Source organism: Nematostella vectensis, chromosome 4 (genome assembly GCF_932526225.1).
Source record: "Nematostella vectensis chromosome 4, jaNemVect1.1, whole genome shotgun sequence".
In the NCBI taxonomy this organism is placed as follows: Eukaryota; Metazoa; Cnidaria; class Anthozoa; order Actiniaria; family Edwardsiidae; genus Nematostella; species Nematostella vectensis.
In genome coordinates, this window is record NC_064037.1 from 5861894 (window position 1) to 5875150 (window position 13257).

At 39.1% G+C, this 13257-nt stretch overlaps 3 protein-coding genes across 3 annotated transcripts; 2 read left to right on the forward strand and 1 right to left on the reverse strand.

The window, feature by feature from the left end:
• The first annotated feature begins 635 nt into the window (after window positions 1-635).
• On the forward strand, window positions 636-6369 carry LOC5509336 (uncharacterized protein C6orf62 homolog). Its single transcript, XM_001629809.3, has 7 exons — window positions 636-1073; window positions 4078-4164; window positions 4427-4516; window positions 4855-4980; window positions 5097-5231; window positions 5485-5544; window positions 5823-6369. The coding sequence occupies exons 1-7, from the start codon at window positions 918-920 to the stop codon at window positions 5892-5894; spliced, it is 726 nt and encodes a 241-aa protein (XP_001629859.2). The 5' UTR covers window positions 636-917; the 3' UTR covers window positions 5895-6369.
• A 250-nt stretch (window positions 6370-6619) lies between these two features.
• LOC5509318 (adenosine receptor A2a) lies at window positions 6620-9300 on the forward strand. The gene has a single exon (XM_032378234.2). It carries the CDS (start codon window positions 7761-7763, stop codon window positions 8673-8675), a length of 915 nt encoding a protein of 304 aa, XP_032234125.2. The 5' UTR covers window positions 6620-7760; the 3' UTR covers window positions 8676-9300.
• On the reverse strand, window positions 8728-13246 carry LOC5509335 (endonuclease 8-like 1). The gene is made up of 10 exons (XM_001629786.3): window positions 12357-13246; window positions 11832-12029; window positions 11341-11413; window positions 11208-11268; window positions 10727-10854; window positions 10568-10595; window positions 9961-10043; window positions 9833-9893; window positions 9307-9374; window positions 8728-9196 (listed from the first exon to the last, which is right to left on the reverse strand). Exons 1-10 carry the CDS (start codon window positions 12734-12736, stop codon window positions 9164-9166), a joined length of 1113 nt encoding a protein of 370 aa, XP_001629836.3. The 5' UTR covers window positions 12737-13246; the 3' UTR covers window positions 8728-9163.
• Window positions 13247-13257: the final 11 nt, after the last annotated feature.

The following is a 13257-nucleotide window of genomic DNA, read 5'->3' on the forward strand; positions in this document are numbered from 1 at the left end:
GGATTTATAACGAGTAATATCCGTTTAGACGGGTAATATTGTAACGAGTCACTAAGACTAATATGATTTAATCCAGGTTTTAACGTGTAATATTCGGTTCGAGTCATGACGAGTGATATTCGGTTCGAGTCATGACGGGTGATATTTGGTTCGAGTCATGACGAGGGATATTTTGTTCGAGTCATAACGAGTAATATTTGGTTCGAGACATGGCGACTAATATTCGGTTCGAGTCATGACGAGTGATATTCGGTTCGAGTCATGAAGAGTGATATTCGGTTCGAGTCATGGCGAGTGATATTTGGTTCGAGTCATGACGAGTGATATTCGGTTCGAGTCATGACGAGTGATATTCGGTTCGAGTCATGATGAGTGATATTCGGTTCGAGTCATGACAGAGTGATATTCGCCGTTCGAGTTCGTGCGTGTCATGGCGAGTGATATTCGGCTCAAATCCAGACGGCTTCTCCTGCCCTTAAGAGGTTTGGTTAATGTTATCGCTTTGGAAAACATATATCTAATAGATTAGCATTTGAATGCATATTTTATAAAAGATATTATTTTAAAATGCGAAAGTCTTTGAAATAATATGAGAAATTTAGATTTAGCCTCGTTTTGGCGTTGAACCTGACGTCACGGCTGCCATCTTTTGGTGGTAAACAGCAGAGAGAGAGAGCGAGAGGAGAACCGAGCGTTTTCACAGCGGCATTTTGAATGAATTTTATACAGTACCAGGGCTGGCAAAATGTGCAAAATGAAGTTAACAGGGCACATAAGATAGAATGTAGCACCCTGACTCCACTAGTTTCGCCTAACGGCATCTTTTCTTAGGTTTTGTCTTAATTTTTGGCTTCGAGTTTCGGCTTGAACCAAGTTCTGTCGGTATTTGGTAGTTGTACTTTGTCTCACAAGTCGTCATGCCAAATACTAAGGGAGCCAGTTTACTGGCTGACCCGATGACAAGAAAGTCTGCAACTGTGTGTCGTCTGAGGCAGCACCTTCGCCGAAAAAGGGAATCTTTAGCAGACCATTTTGACTTCAAGATGTATCTTTCCTTCGTCTTCAGGGACAAGGTTTGTGGGTTCATTTTACAACTAACTTCTTATAGTTCATCCAATTAAATCTATTGTAGAAACGATATATATAAGAATATAACTGAATATTATCCCACGTTTTAAATGAAATCTTATAATTTGTTGACTGCTTGTGACATACTTTATTAAATTGTTATAATTTTTGTACCTTAATCATGCTCGATTGTTTTTTGCTCCTCGAATATAGGTCAAGACGAATTCTTTTAATGTTATTGGTGTTAATACTTGTACATACTTCTTATAACAGACAAAAGTGTGTTTCAGCTCAAATATGATACTTATTTCATTTGAGAAAGCCAGATTATGTTCAATCTATAGGCCCATTTTTATCATCCCAGGTCTTGTAAAGATTGACAAAAAAGCAATGCAATGCCTGGGGTTTCATTAACCCATTGACTCTTGGCTATTTTTGAGCTGAATTTACAAAAAACAGACTGAAAACAGATACCTCCCCCCTATTCTGGGTTTTATACAGCCCGTCAAAGTCAAACACAGCGGCACCTAGTCAACGGTATCCAAGCTTTCCAACAGTGCTTTGCGGTCCACACTTTTAATCCCTCGTTGTTGTGCTGAAGCCAGCACAAGTTGATGGTTGCTTGTATTTTTCATAAAAAATACAGCTATGAGCATATTAGGAGAGTGTCTCAGGACATCATGAAGTCTTTTGGGGCATAATTGAGTGCTTTGCTTATGGATATTTGCAAGCAAAGGTGGATTCATGATGATTTTTTCTTGTTTGGCTTTGTGTGGATGAGAAAATAATTTTCTAATGAATCACCACAGCTCTCCTAAATGCTGTCTTTTCTGAAACCAAATTGATTGCAAAATTGTTTACACTGCTATTCTGGGTCTGTATGACCTGGAATTGATTTGTTTGGCTTTGGGGTGAAAAGACTTTGATAAAAAACCATCTGACTTTAGGGAAAGGAGTGTTGACTGGCCCTTCCCTCGTGAATTTTTCCCTGGATCTCCCAGAATGCTTTGCAATCCGTAAAGGCATCTTCGTGGTTTTACAACCTTCAAGGAGTGGACATTGTGTTTTGAGGCCATGGGAATGAACCTGGAGGGTCAGAATAAAGGTATCTATTTGTGTCTAGAGCTGTGTTTGCTGATCTCTCTCCCTTGTGTGGTATTTTGAGCGTTTAATTGAGAGGGGTGATTCTGCTTTTCTTTCCTTGTTCGATTTGAAATTTGTCAAAGAACCTGTGCTATTATTTGGCTTAAGAGGAGTTGCCAACACCTTGGTTGGATGCATATCTTCAAGACCATTTATCCCTTAGACTGATGCCTGAGTATCTTCATCTTGTTGTGTTTATTTTGCATTTATGAATTTTTTGGGTTGTGGGTACTTCCCAAAGCCGGTACAGGCCGGTTGAGGGGTCATTGTGTTAAGTTTCAAAGTAGGCTGTGGAGATTGATAAGTAGGGGATGGAAGTTATTTCATTTTTTAAGTTCAAATAAAACTTAAAAAAAAAAGTAGCCGGCGCTCGGTGGAAAATAGCTGGCTGCAGGGGCCTAATGAAACACCCAAATGCTGTGCAAAATTTATTAGTGGTGGTCCCTTGCATTGCATCACAATTATTGCTTTGCACAACTGTCACATACATAAACGATATCATACCTGTCAACTGAAGATCTCAAGATTTTGGACCCCTTCTCCCGCTCTCCTTCATTGAGCACCAAATCTCCCGCTTTTTAGAGATTTTTATCGCTTCCCAAAAATTATTATTTAGAAAATTGTCATTTTGCCTATTTTTTATTAAAATATTTGAAAGAATAATTCCCTTGCGTAGCGCAATTTATCTAACACCCTTGTGAGATCTATAAGTGGCCTGCGAGGTTATACCCATCCCTCCCCAGGAATAAATATGCCCCAACCCTCCCCCCCAAACATTTTCAAGCCTTGAGATTTTCAGAGGTTGACAGGTATGCGACATGCCTATAAAGGTATCCTATAGAGAAATCAAGCTCAACACAAAACATCACAAGTAAACATAACAGGGCGCATAATTTGGCTTTCTCCGCATAATCCCACGTAATTTGGCTAAATTTTGAAAGACAAAACATTGAAGTGCACAGCTGGTGTGTTCTTTTAAGGGTTCTTACCTTATTTCTCATAAAAAAATAGAGATATTCTTAGTAAGAGTGCGATATTTCGAACTGAAGTTCGAAAACAAATAAAATGACTAGGCGTTCTTTGCTAAACCGCTGGTGGCTAGGAGCCAATGAAAACTCGCCCAAGATATTTTTGCACGAAAAATTAACCTTTTCAAGTTATTTTTTGCTTTCCCCCGGTACAAAATGTAGTTTGGGCATAACAGTTGATATTCTGTGTAATTTAGCGCAAAATTTTGATTTTAAAAGAAAAATGTATTGCAAAACCCTGCGTAATTTAGCGCGTAATGATTGATTTTCCGCGTAATTTAACGTGTAATCTAGCAAAGAATCCCGCGTAATTTTGCGTTTTTTCCGTGTAATTCCAGAAGCCCTGACATAGAGTAAGTACGCAGCTGCTTTGTCTCCTATTATCTTTGTTCTACAAAGGAGTTTTTTTGTCTCTATTTTTCTCGTTCTTTGTGTCGAGGTGCGGATATTGTTCATTTGCCCAATCAAATTGCAGCTTGTAAGAGCTGCGTACTGACCCCTGACATAAGCATACACAGTTTTTTCGCTGATTAAATATGAGATCAAAGGGTGCCATAGAAATTTTGTAGCTCTGTTTTGATAAAAGCAAAAAATGCATACAATACTTTTCTGATGGCTGAATAGATTGCAAAACTTGTACTAGCAACACGAAATTTTTTATCAAAGCTTATAGCAAGAAAAGACCCCTGAAGTTCCCCCATCCCCAGATTATGACCATATGTTCCTATTTTCTTTCAGGCTGCCTTCTTAGCATTTCACCCCTCTTAGATTTGTCTGCCATGGGCCTGTCTTCTCTAAAACATCTAGTTTTTACATGCTGCACTGTCGTTTTTTGCAGAAGAAAAGCTGTGCACTGTTTGAAGTTTCAGATGTTATCCCTGTCATGACAAATAATTACAAAGATAGCATCATGAAAGGTGTTAAGGTAAACAATACACACTTTTAAACATCACAATGAACACCACTATCTTTTACTATTGTGTTTTTCTCTCCTTTTTATGGTTTCTTTGTATCCATTTTGTTTCAAGGTCTCTTGTGCACACACATACACTAATGTAATCTGTTATATTCAAAGAGCTGTAATGATAGCTTCGTAGAACAGGCTTTGCTGTTTGTGCTGATAAGTAAATTGGTTGCATGTGACGCAGATTGGTCTTATTTCAACAATAAACCTTTTTTTTTTTCAGGAGGAAGCCTACTCTCTGGAGAGCTCCCAGGAGTTGCTAGAGAAGGACGTTGTCCAGCTTCATGCTCCACACTACCGCCCAATGAGAAAGGTGAGCATATCAGTTGCCCATTTGCCATGAGATCTCACAGGAATCAAGCGAAATACCTTCCCTCCAACCAGACTGGCAATTTTTGATTGGTCTGTTGTATGTACAACCATCCTACAAATGTGACTGGAAATCTTATGTATTGGTCTATTGTACCACCATCACTCAAACCTGACTGACAATCTGACAATCTTATCAGTCTATTGTACCACCAACCTTAAAACCTCACTTGAAACATTATTATTGGTCTTTTGTGCCACCATTCCTCTTGATCGGTAAACTTTGTATTTGGTGTCTTGCCTTAAGCCTGAATGATTATCTTGTATTTTATTTTTGTCAAGGACATCATTGGCTGTAACCAGGCAGTGGATTTTTTTCTGTGGCCTCGCAAGGACATTGACAAGATTGTGTGTCACCTGTTTTCACGCTGGAAGGAGGACACTGATGCAGCCTATCGTCCAGTCCAGGTAACTATGCTAGGGATCAAAGCAAACAGACATGAGAATTCCAGAAGTCCAGTCATAGGATGTTATCACATGGTACATGGGTAGGGTAATGTTAACGAACTTTCTCTGTTGTGCAGGTTGAGTTTGAGTTTGATCACATGGACTATGAAAAGCAGCTCCTTCACTTGCTTGCGCGCCGTGACTCCACTGGGCTGATTATCAACAACCCCTCTCAGTCCATGTTCCTGTTTGTAGACAGGCATAACCTCAAGGTTTGAATTCTCCTTTAGATTGCACCCTCAGTACTGGTGATGGTAAATAAGGGACTAGGAAATAGCACCTTTTAGGGTACAGAAAAAGCTTTAAACTTAGGGAGCTTCTTTATTATTATTTGCTTAGCCATGTTTTTTTGTTTTCACCTTCGGTCTCGCCACCTAGTCTGTACAAATAAGTGTTTTAGTAATCTTTTTTATTTCTGCACGGACATTTTTGTTCATAGCACTGATACATGCATTTCCTGTCCAGACTCCTCAGAATAAGGCAGTCTTCTTCAAGCTGTCAAGCCTCTGTCTTCATGTTCAACAGGTCGGTATTGTATCAACAAAGTCATTCCTTCTGGAGATGTAAGACATTTAAATGCGACTGGTGCCAAAAGTCATTCTTTGATTGCTCTCTCTTCTGTGAGCAATACCCCATTGTCAGGAAACTGCTAATGCGCCCAGCTATGGCTTTAGATATCTGTATGCTCAGATAAATGAAACTATGCCGTGTTCAAACAGATCCATTGTTGATTCTCCACTCCACTGTAGACACCATATAATTTAGTTATCCTTTTGTAAAATATCATTATCAAATGTTGACAGGATCAGCTGATGCACTGGGGACCGGGAAGCATTGACCTTGTGCTTGATCAATATATGCCTCCAATGAACTGAAGACTGGAATGCCTACAAAGGACAAAATGGACTTGGACTTAATTGAAACACGTGCATCAAAGGGGCTGAAACGGAATGGATTAGCAAAATGATCAATGGAATGGACACGGACTGAATTTATTAAATACAGAATGACATTCTTTTTACAAGGGATACTGAAATCCTGTGTTGGGATACCACAGCACTATCATTTTATTAATTGTCACTAGGTAGGAGCATATTGATTTGGTCTACTCTGTTGTTTTCTTAACTGTTCAAATAGCTTGATGTGATCTGGTGTCTAGGATCAATGTTACTATTGTTTCTTGGAAACGTTGTTTTTAAATCTTTGTCCTTATTAAGGGCATGCAATTAAGACCCGTCTCAATCTAAATTTGTTACATGTTATGGCCTTTCGCTCGCTAGAAGAACACGAAGGTGGAAAACAAACATTTCCCAATAAAACTCATATTAGAACATGTTAATGTTCTTTGAATTAAGCGACCTGCGTATATCTCTAATGCAATTACCAGTTGCATGTATCCTACTAATTTCACTTTGTTGTAACCAGTTGTTTTTGTTTAGATAAAAGACTAAAAGAGGTAATTGTGTAGACGCCACCTGAATTCAAATCTAAAGCCTGCTGTTAGGCGTTTGTTGGTGTTAAGGTGAAGAAAACCCGGCTTTCATTTCCCGAAGGGCCGCCAAATAAATCAAGTTATTTTACTCTAAAATGTTAAACGAGTAAACTCCTTCAGGCACTGGAAAGAACCTAACACCTACCCTCCTTGGCCGCCGTAAAAGGACTCATCTTTTTTTTTCACGAACTACCAGATACCCAAAATTTCTAAAAATATCATAAAATATCTATACCTGCTATATCTCAGCACCCTCTAGCAAATTATGGCTACACGCGCCACGGCTGAACAAAGCAATATATTCATAAAACAATAAATAATTTACGAGAAAGGTCTATAGCTTCAAAATTATATTTAATATTGCCATTTTTTTAATCCCACGTTTGCCTCTGTTATACAAAAACAATTAATCTAAGACATGATTAATTATCTCCTCCTGAAAACTCTTATTTCCCACATATTGGATTCGTTTTTTGTTCGTTAATCACACTTCCGTCGGTTGTCCAGGATATAATAAAAGCATTCTTTATTAAAAACTGCAAAGCTTTTAAAAAACGTTTACAGTGAACAGTACCGGGGCTGACATGCAAACAAGTCACTACAAGTTTTTATTTATCAACAGCGCCTCTGTTGATTTGTATTAAATAAAAAAAAAAACAGCACCATATGTTACAACAGCTTTTTATTGATGTTTTTTTTAAAGCGATTATCACGTCCATTTGAAGTAAAGTTATAATAGACGACGCTTATTATCAACTTAAAATGTAAAAGGAATAGTGTTCGCTTTATAGTTGTTTTAATTTCAATCCTGACGGATAAAAACTAAAAATTTGAGGCAGATGTCCATTTGCGTTACGATTTTCTTCTATTTGGCTGTGCAGTTTCTAATTGGCGGGCGTTTTGACTGGAGTTTGCACACCTGCACCAGTATTTTACAGCGGACTGAATCGCAGTCAATAATTTGCAAAACAAATCTGCTAGCCATGCTTTTCCCGCAAGTTTAGGCACAAGAATTAACCCAAGAAAGTTGCCCAAACTATGGTCAAAAGTTCATCAAAGCTAGCATACGATTTAAAGTGCATCCAGAGTGGTAACAATGGGGCTGAAGGCTGCTTGAGGTCCGCATGACATTTAAATCAACACGAGTCCCAAAAAGAAGGAAAACTGTTGTTTTACTATAATATGACAGTATGAAACCATCTATAGAAGCTAATATATAGAAGCACTGACTAGAACGACGCATCGAGATATGTCATTGGTCATGTTTTACAATGGTTACTGGTTCAGTAGCTCTTTTGCAAGTTCAGTGATCTATATCATCATCTCTGTATTTACTGTTAGTGGCAATGTTTTAGTTTGCGTGACGTTTGCTCTAGATCCATATGGCCAGCTCCACAAGCCTCAGAACGTATTCCTTGTAAACCTCGCAGTGAGTGATCTCATAATGGGTGCTCTCACCGACACGCTTCTCGCGTCCACTTACTGGATAAGTCCAGCGGAAGGCTTATTTTTCGCGCACTATGTCTGCGCTATCATATCCGGTGCGTCTTCGCTGCTCAACCTCACCGCGCTGTCGGTGATTCGGTACTACGCAGTAAGGGAACCTGTTGACTACCAGGCCAAGATCACTAGACATCGTGTGTTCGTCGCGATAGTGTTTATCTGGGCGCTATCGTTGCACTTGGCACTGCTTCCAGTGTTTGGATGGCGTTCTCCGTCCTACCAGCTCTACTTGTACGGGGTGGGGTTTGGAATACCTTGTGTTATAATTTTTGTGGCATATTACGGCTTCCACGGCGCGATCCGCCAGCATACACGCACCATTCGTGACATGGAGATGACCGACCGGAACTTACCTGCAGGGTCGAACACTGACTTGAGCTACCATTCGCGGGTCAAGCGTGTGATCGAGCGAGAAAGACATGTCACTAAGACAATTGTGTTGATCTTGTCTCTGTTCGTGGCATCATGGTTGCCATTCCTGATGGTCGATATCATAATGGTGCAATGCGTGACATGCCGTGACTCGCCCAGACTTCACTTGGCTCGAGATGTCACGCTGTCTATAACGTACTTCAGCGCCGGGATCAACCCATTGCTGTACACGTGGCGCGTGATACAGTTCCGTCGTGCTGTGGCGAAAGTCCTTCACCTATCTTCCTAGTTTTGCGCGTGATGTGCATGTGGATGTTTTGATTGATAACGACAATAATTGCTTAAAAGTATTTACACGAGATTTTAATTTGTAAGGAATTTTTAAAAACAAAACTAAGGCATAATGATTCACGTACTATAACGTTCTACAAATCGTGACACATGATTTAGCGCATATGGCGCACCCGAAAAGGCATGACCAAAAGATGAGCGTCTCCGTCAATCTTGTTCAATAGATAATAAATACACCTATCCCGCCCTCGCCAGGATAAGGATGTCTGGTGGCGTACATTTTTTATATCAAGATGATGAAAAAGAGCGATAAGGCGCTGGGATGTTTTAAAATGCTAACTTCTATTTCCAGACCAAGAAGAGCAGCTCTTTGTGGATTACCAGTATTTTTACACGTTAGATGTACGCTTATATGTGGCGCTGTAATAATTGAACTCCTTGTCAAGTCGAGATTGGCCAGCGCGCTAAAGAATGATTTCGAGTATTTTAAGTCCGTGGGTGTCTTGGTCTAAGGGATGCCTAAAAAAGGATTATAATGAACATGCATTAGAACACTTCACACAAAAGTTCAAATAAGATAAAATGGAAAATACAATTTTTAAGAGAAACTCTTCAAAATCGAATTATACCTTTCTTTCTGCTACTATTTCATTCACTTCTCTCATGAATTTTGATGTTGGCTTCACCTTAGACAGTCCTGCAATTAAATTATTGTGTAACAGAGTAAAAACTGTTGGCTGCAGACTTTAACCATTGAGGAGAAAGGGGCCAATTTTACTATAACTAGTATAAGATAAATATTAGCTATCTTATAACACTCTATTTTTGCGACTTCAAAAATCAAGCAAAACTAGTGAAATTAAAATGTGCTTTAGTAACAAAAGTGTAACAAACACATGCGAATTGTCCATCTCAACCCCTTACTGTACCATATGTACATTAGAGGACTAATGTACACGGTTAGTATTTCGCCAAAAGTTTTTTGTGTACTCACTTAGATTTCGCACATCCCAATTTTCGCGACACTATTTTCGCGTCACTTTCATTTCGCTAATTTTTCAAAATCGCGAAATTTGCAAAATTAAAGTGACGCGAAAATAAAGTGTAATAAGGAAGGAAATACGCATAAATCCCTTTATAGAACGCGGCATTTACCATTTTTAGTTGGCATCCGTTTTGCTTTTTTCACTGGGATCTTTGGCTTGCTTTCTTCTTCCTGATAAAAATCAATCATCAATAAGCAAATACCACATTCACAATACGCTTTATGAAGTCTGTCTTACCTCGACTGTTTCTACCTTGACGGTTACTCCCTTGACCTCTGGTTTACGTTTTGTTGGTGACTTGGTATTTCTTGATTTCTTTACTACAAAAAAGTATGTATATGTGTATAAAAATTCTCTTTTCCAAAGAAAAGGGTTTGTGACTAGCCTTGCAAAGGGTGGTTATATGAATAATAGCATAAAAATCAATATAGTGGGCTGGCAATCTTCAAATTTACCCCCCATCCAATTAAATTCTACCACTGCCTTTAAAATAAGCACTTGTAGCCCAGGCAATGATCTGTTGTGATTTGTACCACCTCTTTTTGCCATGTGATTGCTGTTAATATAAAAAAATATATATATACATCTAAGCTTGCAACATGACTTCTAGTTGTGTTTTTTTTAATGTCTAGAGTTAAATTATGGTTTAAAAAAATATATCAGAGACAAGGTAGGACAAGACTGCTCTAAAAATATCAACCTGATTCGAAGACCTGTCATAGCAGAAGTAGCACCCTTCCTTGTCTCTCTTCGTAATTTAATTATATTTGTGGGAAATCACACAGCAAATCAAAGGTGTAGGAATCGATTTTCACATACATTTCCTGGGCTTTAAAACAAGTACCTTTGGGTGCCAAAGGCCCAGGCTTCCCCTAAAAAAAGAATGAAAAGGATGTAAGTATTTACTTGCTTTATGGTATTTAAAAAATACCTTTATTTACCAGCATAAACTGTACCTCTCCCTTTTTCTAATGAACTATAAAACACCAAGGTCTCTACACACCTTAAACCACATGGTCCGGCCATCATGATCCACCAAATTATTCAAGTCTGTGTTGTAATAGCACTGTAACCACTCTTGGAATCTAGAGTAACCCGAATATGAGCCAGAGGGTTCATAGCCAACACCAGCTGTATCAAAAGTAGGAGTATTTAGAAAAAAAACATCTGGTACTTTAAGGAATCTATTTGTAATGAGTCAATAAATGGTGTAGTGTTGCCTTGACTCAACCCTCCCTTTGGGAAGATGATGCAGTAAGCCTTCAAAGGGGAAGTAACAAAAATGGTCATTGTGTTCAGTACATGTTGTTACCAGTATAATCTCCTTTTTGCAGCAATTATTGCTCTTTTACACAATAGGGAGTTGTGTGACTGAGCCACAAAAGCTGCAAATGAGACCATATATACAGCTACAAAAGAAATAAAAATGTAAGGCACAAAAGAGAGAATTAAAATAAAGTGAAATACTAAATGCACATACTTACGCAAGTTTACCACTTCTCTAGGTACAAGATGACAAAGTTCTAGCAGGTCAGGGGTGCAAGGCTGTAGGAAACAATAATTAATCATATTACTTTATCTAATGCAAGTCTGACTCAATTAGTTTAGGATAAGTACCTTCTTCTCTTCCGGGTAAACTTGGAGACTTTCTAAAACATCCCTTGCACAGGTAAATGGGGGAATTCCAGACCTGGAAAGATTGTTGTAGTCTCAAAAGTGTTAAGCTTGATACAGGGGCTCGAGAGAATATAAAACTGTCATTACTATATTGTAAAAGTGTGTCTAGAGAAAAACTCAGGGTGGGGTACAGAATAGGACGCAGGGGCGTGTCTAGAGAAAAACTCAGGGTGGGGTCCATAGCAGTAATTCACTGACAATAAGTCAATTAAGTTCAAAGCAGCATCCTTAGCTCTGGTAATTGTCACTAGATCCATCTAGAAACTTTTTCAATCCAAATGCACATATAAAATTTATAGCCTTCTCATATTCCAACAAAGGGGTCAACTGGAGTTGAACTCATCTCATCACATGAGCAAGATAGATCCCCTAGGACCCCTCCACCTTTCTCTGGACATGCGCCTGGAGTAGACTTCTAATGTGTAACTCACCTAAAAATAATCTCTGCTCTTAGGTAATTCCCTATACCATTGAAGTATCTCTGATTGTGTAAGACCTCACACAGGGGTTTGTTGAAAACTGAGGAGTCAAGATTATTTAGTACATTTTCACGAAATGCCTGGTACTCAAACATGGGATCAGGACCTCTGTCTTCTGACCAAGTGTCTTTTACTTGCCAGCCACCAAACCTAAAAGTAGAGAAAATGACATTATTGTTGTCTGTATGACACAGTAGGGCAACTGTTTGATGGATGTCAAACTCTGATGTCCCTATGCTATCCTGGTGTCACATATCTACATACATAGAACAACATTTTTTTGTATATATCCGGACGTCAGCTATACCCCTCCCCCCCCCTCACCTTATGGTCGACTACACCTTCAAAGCATTATATAATGCCTCACAAAAACTAAGGGTAAACTAAATTTTCCACAAAGTTGACCGCCAACTAGTTATATACAAAAAAAGACAAACACAGCAGTAAATATTTACTGAAGAAGAATGAAACGATCACCTTCTGACATCAACAAAGCTTAAAACAAGGCCCTTGTCTTTCTTCTCTGTCTTCGTGTAAAAGTTCAAATGTGCATGCTTGTGCATTTCATCGACCGGTCCGAATTGAAATCTACCAGACATTCCGAATCTAAACAAAATACGCAGATCACAATTTTTCTTGGCTCTTTTCTTGCCGTTTGCAAGGGGGTATTCGGAGAGGATCACAGCCATTTCTTTGCCCCTGGACTCTGCCCGTATGGTGTATTCCTTATAGTTGTGTTCGACCTCAGGGTTCTTGTAGTTTGCTGCGGACTTCTTGATCTTGCCGGTGAAGACGCGTCCTTTACACATTGTGTTGACTAACAAAGCCGCTTTATGTAATTCTGGCCCCTCTGGCATTGTGGTAAAGTCAATACTTTTCCAGATTAAGAGAAGAAAGCAGTGAATGGTGATTTAAACACGGCACCACGTGTATTCTCCCTGTCGAAGGGTTGTTTATGTTATGCAACTAGCCGTGAAGTCTCAGGCGTTCCTTTAGAGATCTCCACAGGTATCCCATACAACTGGACCTAGGCAGCAGAAAGACTAGAAGTAGCCGGATGTTGTAAGATGTCAGAGAAAATTAGAAAATCCTCTGGATGTAAGCTACAAGATATTTGAATGTCCTAAATCGGCCTATACGCTACTTCTGTGTTACTGCGGTAATCAAAATTCTGCGAACTCTCGCTGCCGCACCAACGATTTCCAAACTCGTCTTCTAGCTTCCGTCATTCAAAATGTTTGATTCATTGGCAAGCACTTGAATGGCTTCGAATATGGCCACCTCTTCTAATTTTATTGCTTTAGCAGTTTGAACATTATTGATGAGAATTAGTAGAATATTGCAAATGGCAATAATAATGTAGATTACATTCTCTTCT

Coding starts and splice junctions, on each gene's coding strand:
- LOC5509336 (XM_001629809.3), top strand. CDS start 918: ATGCCAAATACTAAGGGAGCCAGTTTACTGGCTGACCCGATGACAAGA. Junction 4,981..5,096: donor CAGCCTATCGTCCAGTCCAG/GTAACTATGCTA, acceptor TCTGTTGTGCAG/GTTGAGTTTGAGTTTGATCA. Junction 5,545..5,822: donor TCTGTCTTCATGTTCAACAG/GTCGGTATTGTA, acceptor AAATGTTGACAG/GATCAGCTGATGCACTGGGG.
- LOC5509318 (XM_032378234.2), top strand. CDS start 7,761: ATGTCATTGGTCATGTTTTACAATGGTTACTGGTTCAGTAGCTCTTTT.
- LOC5509335 (XM_001629786.3), bottom strand. CDS start 12,736: ATGCCAGAGGGGCCAGAATTACATAAAGCGGCTTTGTTAGTCAACACA. Junction 10,044..10,567: donor TGGGCCTTTGGCACCCAAAG/GTACTTGTTTTA, acceptor ACTTTTTTGTAG/TAAAGAAATCAAGAAATACC. Junction 9,894..9,960: donor TCAAGGTAGAAACAGTCGAG/GTAAGACAGACT, acceptor GATTTTTATCAG/GAAGAAGAAAGCAAGCCAAA.